The sequence below is a fragment of the Globicephala melas genome, chromosome 10 (assembly GCF_963455315.2).
Source record: "Globicephala melas chromosome 10, mGloMel1.2, whole genome shotgun sequence".
In the NCBI taxonomy this organism is placed as follows: Eukaryota; Metazoa; Chordata; class Mammalia; order Artiodactyla; family Delphinidae; genus Globicephala; species Globicephala melas.
Window position 1 is genome coordinate 50,421,380 of NC_083323.1, and position 27,269 is coordinate 50,448,648.

The 27,269-nt window shown below is 40.9% G+C and overlaps 1 protein-coding gene across 1 annotated transcript; it reads right to left on the reverse strand.

Moving 5' to 3' along the window:
* Window positions 1-1,897: 1,897 nt before the first annotated feature.
* Window positions 1,898-19,263, reverse strand: HMGA2 (high mobility group AT-hook 2). Its single transcript, XM_060306958.1, has 4 exons — window positions 19,153-19,263; window positions 16,462-16,548; window positions 6,123-6,173; window positions 1,898-1,960 (listed from the first exon to the last, which is right to left on the reverse strand). Exons 1-4 carry the CDS (start codon window positions 19,261-19,263, stop codon window positions 1,898-1,900), a joined length of 312 nt encoding a protein of 103 aa, XP_060162941.1.
* Between the last annotated feature and the right edge of the window lie 8,006 nt (window positions 19,264-27,269).

Here is a 27,269-nt window from a genome sequence, read left to right on the forward strand (position 1 = left end):
GCATATTTTTAAATCAACAGACCGCACACACCCCATTACAAATGAAGAGAATCAGCAACCCGAGAAAACAGCTGGGGTTTGTTAGTAACTTTCTAGTGACCCATTGAAGTTAAGCTTCAGCATCTAGTCCTTGGATCAATTTCTAGGTCAATTTCAGTATCTCCAGAATGATTTCTTTTTTTTTTCTTTACAAACCATTAATTTATATTGGGGAGTATTTCCCTTCTGTTGTTAATTTCCTTTCTCATAAAGATATTCTGAAAACAAAACACCTAAAAACATCTCTGGTTCCCACTGATTTATTCTTTATTATTTTGTCCTTCCTTCTTTTCCTCCAGAAGCACTGGCTGCTTCACTAAGCAACATCTGGATGGAGCATTTCATACACAAGGTTAACATTGTTATTACTGCACTGTATTTTCTTGAGCCTTAGCTCTACTCTCTAAAACTTTTTCCAAATATTTTCCATCGCTGAATCAGTTACGTGATGGGCTCCATTCTAAAGCCAAAATCGAGAAATGCAAATAAATATGAAATGCCTAGTTTCAACTGGCAGAAGGACTGACTAACTGAAATCTATATAGGTTCTAAGAGGCCAGAACATCTCTGCATGTGCCTGTTGAGGCACACAGCAGAAATACTACTTTCCAAATTGATGAACAACACATGGCATGAACCTCTACAGTTAGAAGGCTTATAAGTTGCAATTTAAATTTTCTTACTTGGGAACTTCCCTGAAGCTCCAGTGGTTAAGATTCCACGCTTTCACTGTAGGGGGCACAGGTTCGTTCTGCGCAGTACAGCCATAAATAAATAAATAATTTTCCTTAACTACAAATAGATTTAAAATGTACCTTCGTATTATTTATAAGCAAGTCTTAAACTTGATGATATTCAGCATAGATATAGTGAAGATATAATGATACCGCCAAGGGTACTCGGTGAGTTTGATGTACAACTGTCACCTCACTCCATGTGTAGCTACAGGTAGCTATAAGCTATTAGGGTTTAGGCTGTCAGTGATATTTACATGAAATTGTACAGTGGAATTAATAATAATGTTAAACATTTCTTGAGCACTTACTATGTGCCAGGCCTTCTATTAAGCCCTTTGCATCACTGCCTTATTTAATCCTCACACGATGCTATTAGAAACGTACCACTCTTACCACCTTCTTAAAGAGGAGGAAATTGGACCTTTAAAACTGAAAACATTACTACTGTATGACCCAGCATTTCCACTCCTGGGTATTTATCCAAAAAAAAATGAAAACACTAATTCAGAAAGATACATGCACCCCGATGTTCAGAGCAGCATTATTTATTATAGCCAAGATATAGAAGCATCCTAGGTGCCCATCAACAGATGAATGGATTAAGAAGACGTGGTGTATACACACACACACACACACACACACACACACACCCATATATACACAATGGAACATCACTCAGCCATAAAAATGAATGAAGTTTTAGAGGGTATTGTGCTAAGTGAAATAAAGACAGACAAATACTGTACGATATCACTTATATGTGGAATCTAAAAAATAAAACTAGTGAATATAACAAAAAAGAAATAGACTCACAGATATAGAGAACAAAATAGTGGTTACCAGTGGGAAGAGGGAAGCGGGGAGGGGCAAGATAGGGGTAGGGGATTAAGAGGTACAAACTACTATGAATAAAATAAATAAGCTACAAGGATAGATAGTACAACATAGGGAATATAGCCAATATCTTATAATAACTATAAATGGCATATAACCTTTAAAAATTGTGAATCATTATGTTATACACCTAAAACTTATATAATATTGTACATCAACTATACCTCAGTTGAAATACTTTTTAAAAGTGCTTTTAAAAAGGTCATGTAATTTGCTGAAGATTCTAGTTAGTCCAGTGATGGGCCAGAATTTGAACCCAAGCCACCTGAATCCAGATCCTGAGCTCCCGACTCTAAGACCAGTAGAAAAGTTACGTCCCTCTTCTCTCTCCTTCCTTTACCTCTCACCTCGTCCAGACCAAAAAAATGTGAAAATCCAAAGCAACTCATCAAAATAATAGATCTGAAATCTGATTCAAACTCAGAAAAAAAACAAAGGGGAATAAAGTAAATAAGAGAAGTGCTCTTAACCAAAATCTAGTTAACGTCCTCACTGCATTAGTCAACACTCCATCCCCTGTAGAAGCAAGACTGGCACAAACTTCTTTCCTATGTCCACATACTTTTGGTTAATCAACTTTGGAGTAACCTACCAAGTACTGATCCCAGTCACATCAGATGAGAGGGTTACAAGGTAGATATCTTCTTCCAGCCCTGTTACATGACACCATAAAATGTACAAGACTTCTTTTTAAAAGCAAAAGAACTTTATAAAACAAAACAACCCAGAAGAATAAAAGGGGACCAGTTTGGCTTTTAGGCCCTGTACCTAGTAAATCCTGTCAGTTCAAAAATATATCTCTAATATAAGGAAATCAGTGAGTGACACTGTTGGAAAGAATTGAACTTACTGTAAAGTACAAGGCTCATTTCCTATGGAAAATGCAATAATTTATTTCTTTAGTACAAGCTTTCCAGTAAAGAATGCCCTTGAACTGAATGCCTTGCTGTGACTGGCCGCACACTCTACCCAACAGAATATATATAAGCAGAAAGGAAACACGCTGTCTAGAAAAAAAATACACAATTTCCTTCTATTTCCTTTTCTAAGTAGAGCAACTCTTCTTTGGGGAACAAATCGGGGTCTTATAACAATTAGCTACACAATATTTTCCATTCTCACAGCCAGTAAAAACTAGAAATCATGAGGGTCAATGAAGATGGCCCAATTATTCCCAGAAAGGCAAGGGATTTTGTGGTGGGTGTTTCACGTGGGCTTCTTATTCAGCATGAAGATCAGGTGCCTGGAATCCAGATATCCCCCAAATGAGCAAGAATCCATTGAGAAAATTAAACCCATATAGATCCTTTAACTACTACATATTTTATTCCAGCTTGGCTGAAACATCGGCTGTGTGAGGATGAGTGGTGGAAAAAAAAGGCATAAAGGGAGGTGGGTATAAACTGTGGGGACTTCGAAGAGCTAGGGAAGGTTGTAATCAATTCAGTGGCCAGCTGTGGATCCGTAGAAAGTTTCTAGGAAGAGCAGTGATGTGACTGTACCCTATGCAGGTTAAACTGGCAAACATAGGAGAGCCAAAGGTAGAAAAGGTGAAAGGTAGGAAGACCAGTTAAGAGGCAAGATATGGAACTGAAGAGTCCATCTACGGATAAGTGCCTGAAGGGAATGTGGTGGACATATACCATGGAATATTACTCAGCCAGAGAAAAGAGGAAGTCCTGCCATTTGCATGATGAAATTTGAGGACATTATGCTAAGTGAAATAAGTCAGACAAAGACAAATACTGTCTATCACTTAATATGTGGAATCTATAAATACTAAATGTATAGAAACAGACAGTAGAATGGTGGTTGCCAGGGGCCTGGGGGGAGTTGGGGTGGGCGGAGGGAATGAGGAAATATTGGTCAAAGGGTGCAAACTCCCAGTCATAAGGTAAGCTCTGGGGATCTCGCATGGTGATTATAGTTTACAATGCAGTATTATTTACCTGAAAGTTGCTAAGAGAATAGATCTTAGATGTTCTCACCACAAAAAAAGAAATGGTAATCATGTGAGATGATGGAGGTATTAACTAATGCCACTGTGGTAATCATTTTGCAATACATAAGTCAAATCAACACGCTGTATTCCTTAAACTTACACAAGGTTATATGTCAATTACATCTCAATAAAGCTGGGTTGGGGGACAATTGATGGAAGCTGAGTGCTGGTTAAATCTCACTGTATTTGCTTACAATGCGTTTCATTTCATTTTAGCAACATTAATCTCATGACTTCAAAGAACTTACCTATTTCCTATTCTGTTGCCTATAAGAAAGTTTATATAGGTTTTTCTTATTGATGAGTTCAATGGGATACGATGTCCTTTTAGTTGTGATGCTTAGAAAATGGCAGACCTATATTTGATATGTATGCCAATACCAATTTAGTCAACACTGTGCTCACTAGAGTATAATGGAATAGGACTTTTTGACTTCTGACACTAGGTCAAAAAAGGCCTTGCTTGCAGTTTTCTCCTCATTTGGGAAAACATCCTCTCTGGGAGCCCTGAGTGTATGTCAGAAGGCTGACTTCCCACCCTGAGACCACCAAGTTAGAAAGGCCATGTGTGTGGGTGCTCCACAGGACACCCCCAGATGCACCCAGACTTCAAGCCAATTCTGCAAAAGCACCTGTGAGTAAAGACGCCTCCAAATTCTACCCCAAGCATGAGAGGTAACGCCCAGCTGCTTGAGTCCTACCAGCTGAGGCCCTAGACATCCTGAAGCAGAAACAAGCCTTTCCGTTGTGCCCTGTCCATATTCCTGACCCAAAGAATCCATGAGCTTTTTTGTTGTTTTGTTTTTTTACATTATTAAGTTTTGGGGTGGTTGATGAAACAGTAATAGGTAACTGGAACCATATGTCTAACAAGAGAGGTAATAAACCCATTGGTTATGGAGCCCACACCTGGAATATGATACTTCGTTCTGGGTGACATATTACAAAAGACAAAAAAAAAAACAACCATACTCAGAGGAGAAGAAGAAGAATGTTCCTTCGTGGGAAAAAGCTGAAAGGCTTAGAGATATTCAAATCAGAAAAGAGAACAAACGGTATATGTTAATTGCCTTCAAATATCTGAAGAGCTATCACAAGTAAAAGTAATAACAATTAGTCTGTATATTCCCAGGAGGGAGGCCTAGGAACAGTGAACAGAAGTTACAGGGAGTCAGATGGAAGTGTTTTCTAATGTTCAGAGCTTTCCAGGAAAGAAGAGGCAGCCTTAAGAGGACGTGAGTTTCCTAACATTAAAGGTAATCAAGCAGTCTAGATGATCACCACCTGGTGGGTAAGTTTGGAGAGAATTCATTTATTGACCAGAAGGTTGAATAAAATGCTCTTACTTTAAGGTTACACTGTAACACTGAGATGTTTTTAATCTAAAGATCATCCCCATTTCCTTGTGCTAAGAAATCTAATCCCAACACATGTTGAGCAGAGGGAAAAAAATACAAGATGAATAAATTGAATGAAAGGCAATACCAAAGTATAAATAGAAAGGGATGCAGAACTCTGGAGGAGAGAAGAATGGAAACTAACAGGAAAATACAATCCAGCAGAGCAGCAAAGGGACTTCAGGAAAAGATGAAGCATGAAGATGGAACCATGGAAGAGAGAAAAGCAAGGCCAAAGATGCCATCATAGATGACCCAGGGTAGAGAGGATGCCCTCATCTTTCTTGAGAAATGGTTTTATTCGTTTTTAAGACGTTTTTCCTCGGTCAGTGGGAAAGACAGACCAGAAGAACATGGTAATGTAGCAGCATAAAGAACAAGGTTCAAGTGGTAAAATTAACAAAGCTCTTCAGTGGTCAGTGAATTTCTGGCCTCAGAAAGATACAGGATCTGTGTGCCTATGGGGTCAGGTACACCTGCATGGAAGCCACCGTCAGTATGTAAGAATCACTACTAAGGGAAGCAAGAAAAACCGGTGCGTAAAACCTGGTTTCCTAACAAAGGCAACGGGAAAAGGAAAACACAAACCACTAGAAAATGAGATATTTCCAAGGCCAAACCATCCCAGCAACAACAACAAAAAGAAATGAAAAGAAAGAGTTAAAAAGTTATCTCATACACATTTCATCTGAATTTTATCACCATTTGTAATCAACTTCCAATGTTTCATAATACCCTTTAACCTTAGTTACTCAACCCAGGGAACAAGTCATCTCATTGTTACCCCATTTGAAGGAAGAGTGGAGACTCTTTTCATGTTGATAAGAGATAGAAAAAGGAGACACTCCCAGGAAAGAAAAGTGTTTTGAGGAAACTCCTGGAGCCTGAGGGTAAGAGGTGGTGATAATATGCTTCTTGCCTTAACCCTTTCAAAGATGCATCATATCAGAAGTTAGAAATTCATGGAATCGATAAAATAAAAGTCATTTATTAAAAAAAAAACAGAAATTTTTCAGTACTAAAAAAGAACAGAAATTTTATCTTACTACTCACCCATTTCCTAGGTCTGCCTCTTGGCCGTTTTTCTCCAGTGGCTTCTGCTTTCTGCAAAATGAAAAAGGAAGTTATATCGTTTTCTACCTGACATTTCTTATAAGTGCTGCACCAAGGGACACATTTCAAGTAAGAACGTTCTGGTTTGCAGATAAGGTATTAAGATTGCTTTAAGAATCTCTTTCTCCTTGAAGGTTCATCTTCTCCATTTTTCATTGCATGATGCAAAGAGAGATCTATGCAGCCCTCACCCTAATAGACTCCCCTGGAGTAATCTCTGAAATGCATGAAAATGCTTTTTAAAAGCCATTTTGCCCTTATTTCTACCTGTAATCAAAAAAAATTATTCCCACATATCCATAATTATGTAAAGTGGACTTTTAGAAAATTAATGTTTCTTAAATGATGATTTTTCTTTCCATATCACAACTAAAATTACCAAAATTAACATTGATATATTACTGTACAATTTACAAACCACTTCTACCCACATTGTTAGGCAAAAGCAAATCTAAATGTGAGTGAAAATATATAGGCTTCTAACTCAAAAAAACAAATATTAGCACACTTCTACATAGTTAATTTCCTATTCCTTGCCCCAAACAAACACCTGTCAATCAGTTCACCCAAAGCAGAGAGAGAAAAAAAAAAGCTGGCAGAAATCATCAATGTTTTTCTCTGAGATGGAAACAAGGGATGCTAAAAATAATAATTAATAAACAATGTATATTATTAACAATTAACAATTCCACACTCAACACAAACCTGACATGAATATATTTCTAACTATCTTAACAGTTTGTTCATTGCTTTACTTCACAGAAGATTTTTCTGGTATCACAGTTGTTTTTTTCCCTTTTGAGTAAAATTTTAATATTATAATTTCCCTGTGTTTATCACGCCTACTCCAATCCCCAAATACACCAACACACACATATCACATGCACTTTCTATAAAAATACACGTTTATAGGGACTTCCCTGGTGGCGCAGTGGTTGAGAATCCGCCTGCCAATGCAGGGGACACGGGTTTGATCCCTGGTCTGGGAAGATCCCACATGCCGCGGAGCAACTAAGCCCGTGTGCCACAACTACTGAGCCTGTGTGCCACAGCTACTGAAGCCCACGCACCTAGAGCCTGTGCTCTGCAACAAGAGAAGCCACTGCAATGAGAAGACCACACACCGCAACGAAGAGTAGCCCCCTCTCACTGCAACTAGAGAAAGCCTGCGCACAGCAACAAAGACCCAACACAGCCAAAAAAAAAAAAAATACATGTTTATAATTTCCATTTTCAGAGTAAAGAAAACTTAGTACATCCTCTTCTGTGTATGAGAATCATCTCAAGGCTATATAAACACAAAAATACAGGTAACCTAAGCCAGGATAACTCATTTTGCATTTTACTTTTGTTACCTGGGTTAGCAGCAAGTACTTGGTACAACGATACTAAAATTACCTATTATAACTGTCTACACTGCCAAATGACTCTCTTTTCTCCCTTCAATCTGGTAAAAATAGATGGAGATAGGTGACAGATTGATAGATACACAGAGAGATACAAAGATACACAGGTACATAGACAAAATAAGATTTTTAAGTCACAAGATTTCTCACCAAATATCTTCCTGACCTATCTAACAGGTTCCATGAATTAACCCAAACTTTGTATGATTATAATGTTAGTTCACATTTATTGAGCATTTAAAATACCCTAGGCACTGGGCTAAGTCATTCGCATGTGTTATTTTAATCTTTACAACAGCCCTCCATGTAAGGTAGCTGTTATTATTTCTCTTAGTTTGCAAACGGGCAATTAAGTCTTAGAAAGGCTAGCTGAATAACTCAGGTCACACACAAAGCTGGTAAATGGCAAGCCTGGGATTGGAACCCAGTTCTGTTGGACTCTAAAGCCAGGGCTCTCACTGTCCTGACAACGCTACCTCCCTTTAGGTTACATGCATTTGCTGCTATGAGGAGATATTTTAGTTAACGAAAATTGTCACTGACTCAGCTCCACCTAAGAGTCAGATTTGGGCACTCTGAATCATAGTAGTAGGGGTTACTACTTTGAATGGCTCCACAAAGGAATCATTCCTTGTCAAGGGTTAGTGGTCCTGTCTTACCTTCGGTCATAAGGGCATGAGTTAAATTAAGTGAAAGCCAGGAGGGCCCAGTGAATCACACCCTCTTTCTGAGTGTTGTCTCAGGGAGAGAGGGAGATCTCAAAAGGAACACAGATTCCACTTTGGAAAGCTTAGATTCAAATCCCTGCTCCGCCATGTTAGCTTTATGACTTTGGGCAGGTCCCTGAAAACCTTAATTTGGTTTCAGGTGTGAAATGGAGATAACACCTCCGGTGAGGAGTGAGGAGTGAAGTGGCTGCCGTAAATGAGGTGCTCAATAAATGTTCTTTCACTCCTAACCAGATGGAACTCTTAAAGGGAAAGTTTTCCTTTAAGTTAGTCCAATCTCATAGAAGGTTCAATCAATGCAAATATTCCATTACACCCATAGATCACCTTAAGAATGAAGCTCTTAAGAGACCCTCTGGCTAGTACATCACGAGTTATATGAGTACAAAATTCCCTAATACAGAAGTAGTGTCTGATTTACCCTTTAGGAGCAACTGTAAGGTTGCACAGTTTACTCAGTAGTAAATAATACAAACATGGAAGATAGAAATCCTTTCTAATGGGCATGGGGATGGTAGGTGGGGTTGAGAGTAGGAGACTGCTGATCTTAAAAGCTAACAGTGCTACACCAGGCTTTTCTGTATGGTGGTTATGTACCGGGGCCATGATGTGATCCGGGTGTATCTAAAGTCTGTTAAAAAGAGGGTTGTTTTCTAAGAGGGTTTCACTGCATTTTAAAGTCAGAGAAAACAAATCTCTCGTAAGAGAGAGAAAGCCCTGCAAACAAGAGGACTTAAAAACGAGCATCCCATTTACAAAAAGTCTATTCAAAAATAAAATTCGCACCATTAACTAAAGGGCAAAATATCACGATTATCACTTGGACTTGTTAAAAGCAAACTTGCTCCTTGGTCTTGGGGCCAGTATTACATGTAAACTGAAACCCTCTTCTGAGACGACATCTAGAAGAAACACATTAGCTGTGCTGTGTGTCGTCGATCTGGGAGGTTTTCATTGTTCCTTAAAACCCACATTATTTAATCATTCTGATCAAACTTCACAAAAGCTGCAAAACCAGTTAGGATTTTCCTTCGTAAACCAGCATAGATCCAGGAATTTTACATATTGGAAAACACTGGCTTTAACTTTTCTCCCTGTGTTTAATGCTCTTCGGAATATTATTTTTCAATAGAAAACAAAACATTTCGGGGGCTTGTTTTGTTTTTAATATGTTAACATATGCAATACTGTGTAAGTGTATATTTGGTTTTCCTTAGCCAGAGTGGAATTTGGTTCCACACTACAAACCCATGTATAATTCAGACAATAACTTATTCTGAGTACTTACTGCTTATCTCAGGGCGGGGGAGTAGGGAGAGAGGGTGGGAATTCTGCATTTGTAAGAACTGAATTTCAGACTATTATCAGCCCTGTTATACTAACGTCTGCAACCATCATATGTTAAAAGTATTATTCCCTCCTGGCTTGTCTTCATTCTTATTTTTGCCTTTTAAAAAAGTGTAAGTTCAGAACTGTGTATTTAATTTTATAAGATGCTTTAGAAGCAAGTTCATGAGGATTGGGGAGACTATTAAATGGGAAATGTAATTATATCTTTCTCTAAGAAGTTTTGGTACTCCAGGCTCTTACATGTATGAGCACTAAAAAATTAATTAAAAAAGGAAATTCATCTAGCAAATAGAACTCTTGATCTTGGAAACAGTGCTTAGCATTAGTGTCTGGTGCATAAGATGTGCTCACTGCATAATTATTGCATGAAGGAAGGAAAGAAAGAAACACTGGTGTTTATATCACCTGTGTGTTTCCCTGTTGTTTCCCTCTCACCTTTAGAATTCTACAGCTTGGTAGGGCTTTAGAAGACATTTCATCCAGCCCCTTCATTTAACAAATAAAACAACTTCTGGGTGTGCCATGATCTCCAACGTCATAGCCTTCTGGTTTATTTGGGGGCCAGGAATGGGTTGCAGTAAGCACATATTGCCAATCCCTTTATAAGCTTGTAGAGAACTCCCCTCCGAAGATTTCTCAAAACCTAACTTACAACCTACATTTCTGGTTACTGGAGAAAACATAATCTACCTTGTAGCAAATACTTTATGAGATATTTGACACCGCATAACAGTGGAAAGATCATAAGCTTTAGAATTAGATTTGAACTCAAGCCCAGGTACTCCCATTTACTGGAGCTGAACATTAGACATGTCACAGTTTACATCTCTGAATCACAGTTTTCTCATTTGTGAAATGAAGACCATAATGCCTACATCAAAGGATTAAAGGAGCTAATGTATATGGAAGGTAAGCCTGACAAAAGCTACAGCATTTAGTAGGTAGTCAAATGTAATTTCTTAACTCCCTCCATATTTTAAAATGTTACCCTTAAAAGGAGTACCTCCCAATTTTGTAAGTTTCCAGTCAAAGTACTGAGTGATTTTCTGAGCATTATCTTATTTAAGTAGGGCAGCTATTACTACCCCTGTTTATATGGGCGATTAAGCAATCTGCCCATGTTCTTAAGTGGTGGAACTGAGACCCCATCTGATTTCAAGGCAATAAAGGGTCTGTTCTTCTGGGAGACAGTCCCGTACAAAATGAAGTAGCCATGGGGAAATTTTTTAAAAAAACTTCTAGGGTGGAAATCAAATGAGTAGTTAAAAGTAAAATATTTCCAAGTTTTCTATAAAGACATAGACAAGAGCTGAGATTGGGAACCAAGCGCATTAGCCAGTTCTGACTTCTGGGTCAAATTTAGATAGCTATTAATTTTTTGCTATTCTAAATGCTCACATCATACTGTGATAATGCATAAAAACCAGAATGCCCCACTCCAAATCAATCAGTGCATCTGTATACACACACACACAAAAGAGCTAGAAAAAGATTTGGGCTTAGTAGTACCTGGCTTTGTTTTCATGTATCTTTCCATGTATATGTATATATGACTAAGACCTGCTGACTTTAGAGCATAGGGAGCCATCGAAAAACAGTGTAGAGTCACATTTTATTTCTTTTAGTAGCTCTTTCAAAAATATAAAGAGTGTAAATCAACGTGCACTGGCATCAAAATCAACTGGACTAATCAGTCACGTTAAATGTTAAGTAATTGCCACTTCACCTTTTTGCTCATCTAGTTCTATGGGTTTCCAAACTGTACATGCAACTATTTTTAGTCTTTAAAAGACATTACAAGTTTGCCATTGCTACATATTTTCCAAAAAAGAAATAAAAGTGAATTCTATCATCCATTGTAGTTCATGCTCATTTTCCCCAAGGAAGTCCTTGTTGTCAACTCCCATGTCATTATTTACACATGCCTGTCTTCACCTATACAAACATGAAATTAAAGCCAAGGCCAAAATAACAGGAAAAGTTATTTTCAAAGTTTAGGATTCTCTTCTTTAACTGTTCCTCTCCCTCCTTTGTAATCAGAAAAATCAATAGCAATGATATGAGAGTTCATAAGGGCGACCTTCCGAGCAAACTACTCCCTACATTATCCTGGAGAAAAAAATGGCTGTGACTACTCCTTGCTAAATCATTTAGAAGATGCCATTCAGCGTTGTTCAGTGGATTAAAGCAATATAGAATAATAAAGCAGCAGCCTAAAATGGAATCAGTTCTCCATTCACCTTTTTCTCCTGGTTGGCACTATAAAAATTCAGAGCTAAAATTCTCAGCATCTAGGATATAAAATTCATTGTTCCACCCTTGTGCCAAGCTATATGGTTCCAGTGCAAGCTCTGGAAACTGCAGAAAGTCAGCTAACAAGATAAGATGGGTCTGAATGATTTAACTGACATAAAATGCTCTTCAGCATCCATCTAGTCTCAAAAAAGAACTGAAATGCAACAGAATACCAATCTGTTATGTTCTCTTGAGCAAAATGATCTGTTGAGACCTTGAGATAAAAATGAACCAGAGCTGGAAGTCAGTCAAAGTAATGAGGGGCTTTCGATGAAAAAGTTCAGAAGAATAACTGGCAAAGAATGAGATCTCTGGGTTCCTTGAAGTAAAGTGATTTCAGAAAATAACTCAAATGTATTTGAATCTTCCATATTTGGATCATAATCTACGATGACTCAAAGGCATTGTGAGAGAGAATTTACTGATACATTAAGGCTCGGTCCTCTCTGGCAAAGTTAAGTGAAAAAAAAAAATGAGTCAACTGTTTAGGTAAGACAGCCTAAAATACCAAGATAATGGAGACAACAGTTGGGCTTTACATAATTCCACCTGACTGGATTTATCTGTATGCTTAGATAGAGCCCTGAGTCCCAGTGGAAGTTACTTGCCCATAAAAACACAGAGGAACTCAAAATAACGCGTACTAGTAACATAGACGCCATAGGCTGGAATTGTATGACAACTGCCTACACCATCTTTCCCTGACTTACCTATAACGATGCCTTTGGTTCCCCTCTTCAGCTCGACCTACTATATCCCGTAAAAAATCATGTCCTTGCTCCGCATCTATGCGCTAATATTTAACTGAAATGATGAGGAAAACCCATTCTCTCATCCTAAAATATCTGTGCTTGGTGTTAGTAATCATTTGTGAAAAATCAACCAACCTCCTAGGAACATGATTAGAAAAGGAGCACAAATCTTCCTCTATAGTATCCAATTCGTATCAAGTCTTCTTTGTTTAGGCAAGTGGAAAATATAAATTAGGTGTCTGCCTGAACACATTATTTGAAGTATACTTTACCTAGATGGTATTTTCATTTTGTACTTTGCTCTTTATTTCTCTTCACTACAACCTAAAGTCAAAAGGAAGTTCAAGCAAATCTGTGATATCATGAAGTAGGGCTATCTCACACCTGAGATCTTTTTTATACGCAATTCTTCCTATTAAAATTAATTCAATCTCAGAATTTTTTTTTTCCCTAAAAGTACCTGAATGACAATTGGCCTGACTTACAGATGAATTTGACTTGTGACCTTAAAAACTGGAGAATTAGTGAAAGAAACCCCTCCAGTGTTCTCTCATTAAACAGGCACAACAAAAACCCTAAACTAAACATAAAGGAGATGGTATCTTTCTTCTCTCCAAACATGAGAAATGTGAAAATACAAAGTATTTCCATCCAGCACAAACAGGAGAGGAAAACAAAATAAAACAAAAAGGAAATTAAGAGCCAACTGGTCACAGGTATACCTCAAACTAAGACATAAATAAAAGGGTCAAGACACACACACAGACACACACATACTCACACGAATAAATTATTTATTCAGGAAAACATTAACTTCTGATTTCTTTTATTAAGATAACAATATGAAACTGGTTCAGGGATGAACTTTGAGCACTCAGATTGGTGTTCTTAGGAATAACTAGAATTTCTACATAATGGTTATCCATGGGAATTTGTCATAACGGAATAGAAGCAAAGTGAAGAATAATTATCTTCTCTTCCAAAAGTTCCAGGCATAACAAATTATGTTTTTATAAATGTTTGTTTTATATATTACACAAATCAAGTTTATATTGAATATGACCTGAAATTAAAGTGATTGCTAATTTAGTAGTCCTCCACTTGGTCTTGCAACTTTCCTCATGCATTGTCAAGTGTCACACTGCTAATTTTCCAACAAGCAGTTTTGTTTTCAAATGCCCCAAGGCCAGTTACTGGGTCCAAACACAAACTTTGTAAGTAAAGAAACTCCAAGCAGCAAGAAATTTTAAACATACAACATCATCAGTATCCCAGTGTACACTGTATCTCCTCTAATTTTAGAGTTCTGTTCTCTTATATACTTACCAGGTTTTGTTATATAGTTTCCATTTTGGTGAGTCTCAGTTTGCAGGAGAATTCCCAATTTATTAATCATAGAAGACTTCTCATCTCTACTCTGGTCAGTCTAGCATGTTATGAACAATGTAACTTTTTCTAAAAAAGATAACTTTTCAAAGTCCTAACAAAAATATGTTTTGTTAGAATACAACATATGTTTAATAAACAAATATATGTTTGATAATCATGTTTACATAGGGTAGTAGCAAACTCAATAAATACCAATTCGAAAGTGAAAATACCTTAAGTTTACACATGCCATGAACAATTCATCAGTGTCATTCATTATTTTGCAAAGTGTTATCTTCTCCAGATGAAGCGTAATTTATAAAACTGAAGAAATGTAACAGTCAGGTTCTGAGCAAAAATACGTATCCATTTTTATTAGAAAGGAGACTTTTATAACAGAATTGTGTGAAATAATTTTGTCTGGAAGAATGGAAGATTTCAGAGAAAAATTTCTTTCGGAAAAAGAAAGCCTACTTCTGTTCTGGAAGTTGTAATACTATGTGCATACACATGAAGAATTATCAGAAAGATGAATAGCCTAAGGGTCATTTATAAATGCCTATCACCAAAGTAACTAAAAATAAGTCAAACCTTACTTGGGAAGAAACCAACTTTTTGTTATTTTGCTTTAGGTGGTAAATTAGGCACAAGTCTCAGCTTTCCTTTTGTCAATAAAGATTTTGCTAGTCAGTGGCAAACTTTTCAAACTGAAGAGAAGGTGATGGAAGCACCTTTTTACTCGTTCCAGAAAAAGAGTAATACAGTAAAATATGAGAGGTAATTCATTTTCCCTTTTTTTGTATTGAATTTTAAATAATTTATTTATGATGAGATTTACAGATTTCTTCCTGGGAGATGTTATGATGCATTTTTCAGAGCAATTACATCATAGTTTAAATGTTTGTCAGCTAGCTACCAAGATATTTCTTTGCCATTCCATTAGAGTAAAAGTAAGATAAAATTAACTTAATGCAACAAAAAAAAAACCCTATGTTAAATTGGCCCTTTTTTAAAATTGAATAAAGCAGGTAAAAAAACAAATAGTAAGTATTCATATTAGTAATATCAGATTACATAGGCACTTTTAAATGACAAGATAATTTAGAGCTACTTCAATGTTTAGTGATTAAATATGAGTACAATTAAATCTTCACTCTGAGAAGCAGTTCTATTTAAATATATCAGAAATCTGCCCTTTCAACTCTGTTCAAGACTGTTAAAACAAAACAGAGAAGAACTCATAGTTGCTCCCTAAATAACTTTATATGTATCACTGGTTGCTATGGAAGTCTACAACACTGAAAACTATCAAATATAATATGGTAGGTGCTCACACTCACAGAGAAAACCACACAAAACATTAATCCTCAAGAGATGAGCATACAGTCATTTTCAACAAATACTGTACATGGTGTACTCAAATCGACTGTAAAGATATATCAAAACTTACTTCTGAATTTTGAACCTTTGTTTTTAACGAGCATACAAACCCACAAATAAAATACAGAAACTTTTTTTCTGATTTATTTGTAAAGCTTAAAAAATGTGAATTTTATCTTCACCTTCCCTTCTCTGTCTACGCATTGACCCTGAGATATTTCTTCTTTGTTAGCTCAAATACCACCAAACATGAAGTTTTTAAACTGCAATTTAAAATTTATAAAGAAAAACACTGGAAATTACACTTGGTTGGGTTCTATCCTGCCCAAAAATATACAATAAATGAGTCAAATACTTGTTTAAAAAATTTCTCATTGTCCTATTCAGAACATTTCTCTATCACCTGAGGTGGAAAGCCTTTTGAGAGATTATGATATATTATATTGTAGGTTTATTGTAAACAAACAAGGTACTTTATCAGCACATTTAAAGCAGTAAAATTAGTGAAAATTTTTTTCCAGAATCCCATAATTGGATTTACTTCTAATTATCATCTATTTGGCAAAGTACTTAACTTTAATAGTGGGATTTGGTTTTCCAATAATCATGTAAATAAGCACAAAGTAAATTAATCTTTATTATTTTTTAAGGAAATTGCAAAAACTTCACCACCAGACAAAATCTATAGCTTTGATTTGTTTTTAACTATTTCACAACTGGTGCAAATCTTAATTGTTCATTCTCCACTCCCCCACCTCCCCCTCCCATCTCCGTTTTAAGTTTCTTATTATTTGGTGATTGTTTAAAAACAGCACTGTAAGCATCTTCATGAACTTTTTATACTAAGTATCTGCTTGAAAATCTCACCAATATTAAAGGTAGGAAATGAGTCTTGGGTTACCCACTTGGGAGAAATCCTTAGGTGCGGATCTAGAATGGGAAAATTACAGGGAGGTTCCTCTGGGCGTTGAGAAAGTTGGGAGGACGTAAGAAATCTCACCTTTTGAGCTGCTTTGGAGGGACTCTTGTTTTTGCTGCCTTTGGGTCTTCCCCTTGGTCTCTTAGGAGAGGGCTCACCGGTTGGCTCCTAGTTTCGGGGGGAAAAAAAATGCTGCTGTGGCAAGAATGGCTGAAAGAAATTGACCCTGACTCTATAGTTGTATTTTCTGCCTGTGCTGCTCAACAGAACTGTTGGAACACATTCAGTTCAAGCATAAACGGATGATGATGGTACAGAGTTTACAGAAAGGGGAAATAACTATACTTGTAATCCAAGAATTCATAGAGGAAATTCTATTTCGCATATGAAAGCTAGATTCTATTTCAACCCGAAAAAGGTAACAAAGGCTGACTGTTCAAAGGTTGCTTGTTCTAGAAAAAAAGTTATACATTTTAAGGTGTAAAATATGCAAGGCTGTGTATTTGGCAACGCATAGAAATAATAAGCATTTTACACAAATACTACTCTCCACTATACCAGCATTTTAAACAACAGAAATATGAAGCTAACATCAGAAATATTTCAACAATCTCCCATATTGAAAAAGGTGGCTTTTGATCATTCTGTATATCTATATTGTAGGTCAGTTATAACTCAATCAACACACTGAGTGAAATACTGGAGCAATTATCCAAGTTCTTCAACTTAAAATAACTCCATTCCTCCTGAAATTTCCAAATAATTATGGTAAATCTGTCGTGGGAGGCTTTGCTTGAATTATCTAGGTAATTGCTTCAATTCTTCACTGCCAATTGGAGATGTAGGAATGGTCTCCAGTCTAGATTTAAATGTCTTTTGATAAAAATAAATATTTTCTCCAAAACTTTCTTTTGAGAAAACCCTTATGGGGGTGTACCGAAGAAAACTAATAAAAGGGATGGGGGGTGGGTAGTAAGGAGGAATGGGAGTGTCTGGGAAGGAGAAATTGAAACTATCAATAGGTTTAGCAAAACTTTAAACGGCTTCTATGCCAAGTAGTAAATACTCAAGTGGTTAAGAGAATGCGATGATTAATATTCCAGATTCTAAATATTTATCCAGTGAATCATCAATTTACATCTCATTCAGATTCGGTTATTAAATGAGAATTAGCTTAAAATGCATAAAAGTCTTCAATGAAAATTCGCATCCTATTTAGAGATTCTGAGGAAGGTTTCCTGCAAGCTTCTGTGGGACCACTAGCTCCAGTGGGCACATCCGTAGCAAACACATAGGAGACACATTTTTCTTTCTTTGTGAACTCTGCCTTAACTCAAAGGTAAAACCTCCAATCACCTCCAGACCCCACTGCAATTTCTTTTGGATTATTTTTTGGAGGTGGGGGGCAATTAGTAGTTAGAGTGAGCCGGGTGGTGTGTGGGAAACAAGAGCGGGGGGAAGGGCAGTGACTTCCTGGGAGGTGTAAAACAGGATCCTAACGCGATGTAAAGTGTCGCCCGGGCAGAGCGGGAAAACTCAGGGGCCTCTAGATTGGCTTGTTTCCTTTGATGATTTCAAAAAGGTACAGCAGTTTTTCTAAAACGCACTGGCAAGCAAACATTGTTCGCCTTCCCCACCTTGCTCTCGGGCAGCTTTGGGACTCTAGGATTATTTTCTAATAGGCCTATTTGCCATGAAGGAAGCGCTTTAAGGCTAAAGAACGAAGAAGTAGCTTTAAACCCCACGGAAGCGGAGTTTAAATGTTCTCAATAGACAAGTCCCGCTCCATCCTTGCCCGCGGAGGCTTGGAAATTGCTGCGAACAAAACCCCTCCACCCCGGGCGCTGCGCGCAGCTCCGCAAGCGCAGGCTACACGCTTAATTGGTTGCATCCGCAGACAAAACCCTCCACTCCGCGGGGTCCCGGGCGCCCCTCGATCGTCCCCTCCCAACCCCCAGTCACTCGCTCTGGAGAAGGACGTTTCAGGTCTGCAGCTCTGAGGCGCGGCACCCAAGGCAAAAGGGGGACTGGGCGCCTGGCGAGGAAGTGACCCTAGCTACCGTGCACCCTCTCGGACACTGCTTGCCACCGCGCCCTTGGCTGAACTACTTAATCCTATCCCGTGGGGACCCAGGGTCTCCTGTAGCCAGCCCCTTTCCTGGGACACCTCAGCAGCGGCCGCATTTAAAGAGCCCTAGGAGAACCGGGCGGGCCCACGAGTTCTTTGTCGGGAGGGCGCGAGTCTCAGGCCACCGAGAACTTGGGGAGGGCGCCAAGGGGGCGGCTGCGGCGCGCCAGTCCCCGGCCAGCGAGCAGCCCCAGTTGGCGGGAGAAAGAGCCTCCGGCCCCCGAGGCTTCAGCCCCTCCAACCCTGACCCGCCAGAGTACCCCTAACCCCCGGGCCACTGCAAAGCGGCTCGGAAAGTGCCTGGCGAGCCCCGGCTTGTCGGACCCGGCCGCTTCCCGTCACCAGGAGACACCGCGCCACTCGGGCCGGGCACAATAGCGAAAGTCCGAAGACGCGCTTCGCCCGACCCCGCCTCCAGCCCGCACCCGGCCGCCCGCCCGCCGTGGCTCCCACCTCCCGGCCCAGAGGGGCGCGGGCGCCCGGGGCTCTGCCGCGCACTCGCGCCGGGACTCCGTAGCTCGCCCCCGCGGCGGCGTGCGGCGGCCGCGGCGGCTGGACTCCCGCGCTCGGGTGGCCGCGGGTCGCGGGGCCCTCGCGGAGGGAGCGGAGGTGGGCTGCTGCCCGCACCCCGCCCGCGTACTGACTTGCTGCTGCTTCCTGGGTCGGCCGCGTCCTCTCTTCTGAGGCGCCGGGGCGGCAGGTTGTCCCTGGGCTGAAGTGGACGGCTGCCCGGCGCCTTCACCGCGTGCGCTCATCCTGCCTCCCGCCGCCGCTACCGCTGCCGCCGCCGCTCCTACCGCCGCTGCAGCCGCTTCGCCTCTGACGCCCGGAATCTGCCCAGCACCTTTCGGGAGACTGCGAGGTAGGGCTGGAGAACGAGGCGGGTTGGGCGAGAGCTGGCGTGCGGCGAGGGCTGCTGCTGCTTAGGCTGCCGCCGCTGCCACCATCAACACCGGACGTCCAGCGGCTGCCAACAAGAGAGAAGAGGGGAGGAGGAGGAGAGAAGGAGGCGCTGCTGGTGGCGGCGGCAGGGTGGGTGGGTGCCGGAGGTGGAGGTGACGGTGGAGGTAGCGAGAGGAGGCGGAGAGCGAAGGAGAAGGAAAAGAGTGTTTCAAGTTGGGAGGCTACCCTCTCAGTTTGGGATCAGAAGTTGCGGTCACCGGGAGCACTTCGGAAGCGGCTTGGAAAGGGAAGAGACTTGGAGTGAATTGTGTCCCTTGAAACGTTAGGCGGGGAAAGAATTCCTCCTCCTCTTCCCCCTCGCTCCGCGCTCGCAGAGCAAGAAAGAGAAAGAGAGAGAAAACAAATAGCGCCTTGGGCAGTCGGAAAGCAGAGGGAGGATGGGGAGATTCTGCCGGGATCGGGTCGGGCACTGAGCGCGGGCAGGGGACGGAGCGGTGGGTGGCACCGCGCCTCCTCGGGTGGCGGGAGCGGGCGGCAGCGGCACCGGGGAGTCGGAGGGGGACGGGCTGATTGCTCTTGCGTCCTGCACCAAGCGCGCGCTGCCCGGGCTGGAAGTTTTCTGAGTTCCTGCCCCAGGATTCAAGCGGGATGAGAGTGTGTATGTATGTGTGTGTGTGTGCGTGTGCGTGTATGTGTGTGTGTGTGTGTGTGCGCGCGCTTGGGGAGGGGGCGGCGGGATGGGGGGGAGTGCCCACCTCTAATCGTGGGCGGATAAAGGGGAGGGGGCTGCGCCCTAGGAAAAGTATGAGGAGGAGGGAGGCCAGGCGGACCGCCGAGCCAAGGCGCCTGGCCGTGGGCCAGAGGCAGCGTTCGAAATACAGCTGCCTCCGCGGCGGCGGCGCCCGGGTGCCACCCGGAGCCCCGCTCACGTGCTCTCGCCCGGCGGCGGGGTTAAAGGGACAGGCCGGGGATGCCGGGCCGGCTCGCCGCCGGCCTCGCCCCACCCGCCGCCCGAGGTCGCCCCTGGCCGGCTGTCCTAGGAAGGCGCGGAAATGTGGCTGCCCCCGGAGCCGCGTTTACGGGCTTGGCCTTTACCTGCACCTCCACGATGCGGAGCCAACACTCTGCAGGAAGCGTCTGGCTGCACGCGCGGCAGAGTTCTCGTTTCCTAGGAGTGGGGATCGACTGAAGAGGAGTAGAAGCAGGCCCCCGCCGCCCTGTTCTGCGTTGGAATGCCTTCCTCGCAGATCGCACGACCCGTCGCGCGCGCGCGCGCGCACACACACACACATACACACACACACTCATACACAGACATGCTCGCAGATCCACACACACACGTGCACTTAGACACACGTGCACACTCCCACAGCACATGCAGGCATAAACACACATGTAAACAAACACGCGCGCACTTACATGCACACATGCACGCAGAAACACATGCACTTTCACAGACACAGGCACACGTGCAAACAATATGCACACAGGCACACGGAGCGCGCCAAGCCTCTTTCCTGAGCTTTTTTTCTCCGGGAAAAACTGGAGGCGACGCGAAGTCTCCCTTTGGCTGGCGCTATGCACCCGGGTTCCAACGCTCGCAGGGTAGAGGGGTTGCCCAACGCGGGGACCCCATAGCTTCCTAACTCCACAGTTGAGCCAACTGTCCAACTCTCCCTTCAATTTACCTCGATTTAACTTTCTCCCTAGGAACTCCCTTTCTGCCAAGTCCTAATTTTATAGCCTGGACTGTTTCTGAGTTATGTGAACACCATAATGACCACAGTCCGTTTTAAAAAGGTGGAGTACATTTTAAAATGTACCTCTTTTCATCCTTGAATAACAAAAAGCTCTGAAAAAATTAGGTTGAGATTTTCACACATCACACCCAAAATTATTTTGGACCAATTCCAAAATAAAAACTTTCACCCGAGGAAGAATTTTTTTCCTTCCCCCAAATACAGACCACCGTGGAATAAAAACCGCCTACTTTACAGTCCTAAGTAAGGCGTTCGGCACCGCCAGGTTCCTCTGTGCCTGTGGAGGGAGGAGGCGCGTGTAAACGTCCGCCTCAGGCGCGGCAGCGCTGATTGGTCCGCGTTGCCATTTTAAATCCATTTCCAGTTGCCCTTTGCAGAGCTGGGACACTTAGCTGCGCGTCGAGTGCCCTGCAGAAACCCAGGGTTTCTCCTGGGTCTGGGAAAGCCTAACAGTGATGGAGAAGGAAAGCCCCCATCCCTCCGGATGGAGCCCTGCGCTGACTGGGGAGGGAGGGGTCTCACAGGAACCAAAGGTTTTCTGCCAGAACTTGGCTGAAAGATGGTATCTTCATCAAAGAGATTGAAATTTCACGTACTAACGATTGCAGGGATGTTTCCTAACTGCCAAGTTTGCACATGCTTTAATGTGATCACATTCGCACAGTGGTGTGCACATTTTACATACACATACAAAACGGGCTTCTCGTTTGTTTTTGTTTGCTTGTTTTTGCAAGGACTAGAGATAAAATTCTGAGGGTGAATGTAGGAGAAATCACCGAAGATTTCAGCCAGCCAATTAGAAATTGGGGTACCTTATATCCTCGGATTTTTCTAAAATATGCAGAGGCCGGCAAGGAAGGGATTTCAGAATTTTATTTTTGCATTAATCCTTGACTGGAAGAACAGCACAGAAAAAAAGGGGGGTGAGAGCCACTTGTTTTCAGACTACTGTCACTTTGCTATCAGACTCTTCGACCCTTTTTGAATTTATAACCAGAAGGATAGGAAACAAATATTGCAGCAGGTTTTGTCTGTATCAGTTTTATATATTTTCATTCCTGGAAGCTATATTTATTTGTTTTCTAGTTACTGTATGTTTTCTGTCCTCATTTCTCAACTGAAAGATCACTATCATCTCTGAGTTCTTCCAGTTCTAATAGACTTTAAAAAATGTATAATATCTTGCTCTCTGTGTCCTGTTTGTATGTAAACTGCATGTAAATTCCATGGAAGCAGGTAGTATTTCTAACACCTCTTTTCTGCACCAGTTGTGTGTAGGTAGTGTTCAGTTCATAATAGATTTTCGGTACTTACTAATTTACTGCTGTGACTGTTACTCTTTTTTTTTTGTTTGTTTTGTTTTGCGGTACACGGGCCTCTCACTGTTGTGGCCTCTCCCGTTGCGGAGCACAGGCTCCGGACGGGCAGGCTCAGCGGCCATGGCTCACGGAGGCCCAGCCGCCTCGCGGCATGTGGGATCTTCGCGGACCGGGGCACGAACCCGTGTCCCCTGCACCGGCAGGCAGACTCTCAACCACTGCGCCACCAGGGAAGCCCAACTGTTACTCTTAATAAGTTACTATTTTACAAATGTACCACAGGATGAGAAAAGCATTACATATATTAAAATAACTTCAAAATTATTTTGATTAAAAGAAAATGCATCTGTGATGAAAATATTGGGGTTCCCACATTGTACTTTATCATATTTAACCTTTAATATATTCATGAGTTAAAGAATGATTAAAGGAATTTCTCAATTATAACTGATTGAATTAATCATGGATAATTAAACAGAGATTTATTAAAACCAGATACTTTGGAAGTGAATCTATATAGGGTCACAGAAAAAATATAACTAATGTTTATTGAACAGAAATAGCATACACACACACACACACACACACACACACACATATATATATGTTCAGCATATAGCAGCTCAGTATAGCACAAGGCAAACACATATTTCTGAAAAATATTTCCAGTATTTTAACATGAACTCATTTGTACTGCTCAAACTCACAGTTTTAGTGATTTTGTTTTTTAAAAGATGCTTAGTATTTAACGAAATGCAGGAATGATAATCTCTAGGAGTTTCCCTACGGAATCACCAAGAAAGAATATACAGGGCTAAGTTAACATTTTGGTAGGGGAGGGCGGGATGGTGGTTTTGGACTGGACTTCTAGTCCCATAGACAAAGGGTCACCAAACAAAATAAATTTGTCCCCTCATTCACTCTACAAACATATGTTGAATTGGTTTTGCAGTAATCTCACCTATTATTCTCTCAGGACTCAGGATTGTGATTCATTCAGAACTGGAGAGAATCTCTTTGGAAACAGCTAGGTGCTCATTTAAAATCTATTTACCTGTTACATTAAGCCTTTCATTTACCCTTACAAACATTGATCCTCTTCCGTCTAATACATAGTGTCTTCAACAAACATTTATTGAATACCTAAAAGCACTAGGATTCACAGAACATTCTTTTTGACAAAAGTCATGGAAGTGGAACAGAAGTGGCATAGTTTCATTTCCATGTCTCATCTGTTGACATTGTACTGTCAGCCCCAAACAACCTTGGTCTAGGTATACAACCCAGCAGCTTTAAAGTCAGACATAGGAATGGTTGCCCTCCTGGTGTACGTGCTGTGCATAATCCCTGGGAATATAATTTGATGGATTTTACTCCCAAGATTAGATTCTGTTAGATGGTACAGTTGACCTTAAGATAAGGAAATTATCCTGATGAGCATGACCTCATCATATGTGTGCTTTTAAAGCAGAGCATGTTCTCTAGTTGACTTTAGGGGAGGAAGTTAGAGATTTGGAGCTCAAGAATGATTTGACTGTCCATTGTCTGTTCAAAGATGGAGAGGACACATGGCAAGGGATGTGGGGAGCCTCTAAGAGCTGAAGGCAGCCTCAGGCTAACAGCCAGCCAGGAAACAGGGACCTCCTTTGTAAAACCACCAGGAGCTGAATTCTGCCAACAAGAATGAGCTTGGAAGTGAACCTTCCCCAGAGCCTCCACTGAGAACTCAGCCAGGCCAACACCTTGATTCCATCCTTGTGATGCCCCCAAGCAGATAACCCAGCTATACCTGCCTTCTGACGTACAAAACTGTGAGCTAGTATGTGGGTATTTTAATGGTCTGTTAAGTCATTAAGTTTGTGGTAATCTGTTGTGCAGCAATAGAAAACTGATACAAGAGGGATCAGGTCAGGTAAACTTCCCTTCCTCCATTCCATGGATTGCTTCAAAAACACAATTACTCATACAGTTTCTCTGTATGTCCTAAGTGTTTGCACTACACCTACCAAGCCACCCACCTGCTGTATCTTTTTGGGCTGACAGTGAAGTAATGTCCAGCATGGAAACACATCATCTGTGTTGCTTTCCATCCTTTCCTCTTTCCCTCTCTCCACCCCCACTCCATCTCTGTCTCTACCTCTATCTCTGTCTCTTCTCAGTACCTTGAAATTCCTGAAGCCACCATACTGGAGAGACATGGGGAGAGGTCACACATTCAGATAATTCTAGGCCCCCCCCAACCCCTGCCTCTAAGCCACCCCAAACTAATGTGAAGCTGTTCAGAGAGGAGAGACCCCTGCTGAGCACTGCCCCAATTGCATTTTATTAGTATCAAATAAATGTTTTTATTCTTAAACCACTAAATTTTGAGGTGGTTTGTTATATAACCATAGAAACTGGCCCATGATTTTTCCCCTAAAGCTAATTTCTTTTTTATTTACCAATTAATAACTTTAAATGAGTGATTTTCTTAGCTAGAAATCACTGTTAGCTGGGACTCACTTTAAACCCTCCTCTTTGCACATTAAACGATCACCAAGTCCCTCCAGTTCTGCCTTCTAAATGTTCCTTCAATCTGTCTACTCTGTACTTCCACTGTCTCTACCCTAGCTAGAACTTTCTCCATTTCTCATTTGGACAACTCCAATGTCTTTTTTTCTGGTCTCCTGACGGTCAGTCTTACATTTAAAAAATCCATTTTCTACAATGCTTCTAGAAGGATCTATTTCTTTTTTGGATCAGTTATATTTATTATATTAGAAAATGGAGGTGACAGAAAAGCAAAGAAAAAAAATTGCCAGTTATCCCACAACTCATAGATAACCCTGTAACATTTGAATCCTTCTAGACTTTCAATGAACTACTATAGGTTCATGTTGCACATTCTGTTTCATAACCTATTTTTTATGTAAATAATATATCAAGAATTTTTTTCCATGTCAATGAATGTTCTACAAGACCACTTCTAATGGCTTCACTGTATTCTACTGTATATATATATTAAAATAGAATACCTGGAATTAAGTAAGCACTTGATAAAAATCTTTATGACATCCTTGTGAAAAGATGAAGAAATATGGCTTGGATGTTGTGTATTCCTTTGTGCTGACATCAACTTCCAAGGTAGTCTTTTCTATCAGCATCCTGGCATAATTTACAGATTTTCAGATATCCTAAAGGTAGAAGGGATAGCTAACTCTACTGATGCCCAAATTTAAGATTGAAAAAGGTCTCAACAACCCATACTATAATTTGAGATGATGAATATGAAGTATTCATGAGGGGAATTAGTCTCAAAAGGAGGAAAAATCAGCCATATCAGTATAGGGTGGAAACAGTGATTTAAAAACAATTCCTTGGATTACATATCAGACTAAGAAACAGATATTGCTAGTTTCCCACCTAATGTTCATTCTGCCCTTCTAATTTGTAAAAGAACACTTACAGTGTTGAGTATGGCAACATGCCCAACCATGAAACTACATTTCCCAGCCTCCCTTCTAGATCGTGGTGCTCAATGAAATATAAGCAGAAGTCTTCAGAAGTACTTCTGGGAAAGCTCTTTAAAGGGGACTGACTCAACTGAGAGGTTTCTCCATTTGGATGTCCAGTTGTTCCAACACCATTTATTGGAAAGAACTGTCTTTGCTCCGTTGTACTTCTTTTTTTTAATTGAAATATAGCTGACGTACAATATTATATCAGTTTCAGGCATACTACACAGTCATTTGACACTTGCATACATTATGAAATGATCACCACGATAACTCTAGTAAACATCTGTCCCCATACAAAGTTATTATAATATTACTGACCATATTCCGTATGCTGTATATTACATCCTGATGGCTTATTTATTTTATAAGTGAAGGTTTGTACTTCTTAAACCCCTTCAGCTATTTTGCATCCCCCACCTCCTCTCTTCTGGCAACCACCCATCTGTTCTCTGTAAGTCTGTTTTTGTTTGTTTCGTTTTGTTTTGTTTTTTAGATCCATTTTATTTTCTTTGCTCCTTTGTCAAAGATCAGTTGACTATATTTGTGTGGATCTATTTCTGTGCTCCCTATTCTATTCCATTGATCTACTTGTCTTTTCTTTTGTGAACACCATACTGTCTTGATAACTGTAACTTCACAGTAATCTTGAAGTAGAATAGTGTCAGTCCTCTGACTTTGAGTCCTCCTTCAATACTGAGCTGGCTACTCTACATCTTTTTTTTTTTTTTGCGTTACGCGGGCCTCTCACTGTTGTGGCCTCTCCCGTTGCGGAGCACAGGGTCCGGACGCGCAGGCTCAGCGGCCATGGCTCACGGGCCCAGCCGCTCCGCGGCATGTGGGATCCTCCCGGACCGGGGCACGAAGCCGTGTCCCCTGCATCAGCAGGCGGACTCTCAACCACTGCGCCACCAGGGAAGCCCTACTCTACATCTTTTGACTCTCCATATAAACTTCAGGATCAGCTTGTTGAAGTCCACAAAATAACTTGCTGAGATTTTGATAGGGATTGTGCTGAATCTATAGATCAAGTTACAAAGAACTAACATCTTGACTATATTGAGTCTTCCTAATCATGAACATGGAATATCTCTCCATTTATTTAGTTCTTTCATATCTTTCAGAAGAGTTTTGTAGCTTTCCTTATGTAGATTTTGTACATATTTCATTAGATTTATACCAAAGTATTTCATTTTGGGGGGTGCTAATATGAACGGTAAAATGGTTTTAACTTCAAATTCCACTTGTTCACTGCTGGTATATAACAAAGAGATGACTTTTTTTT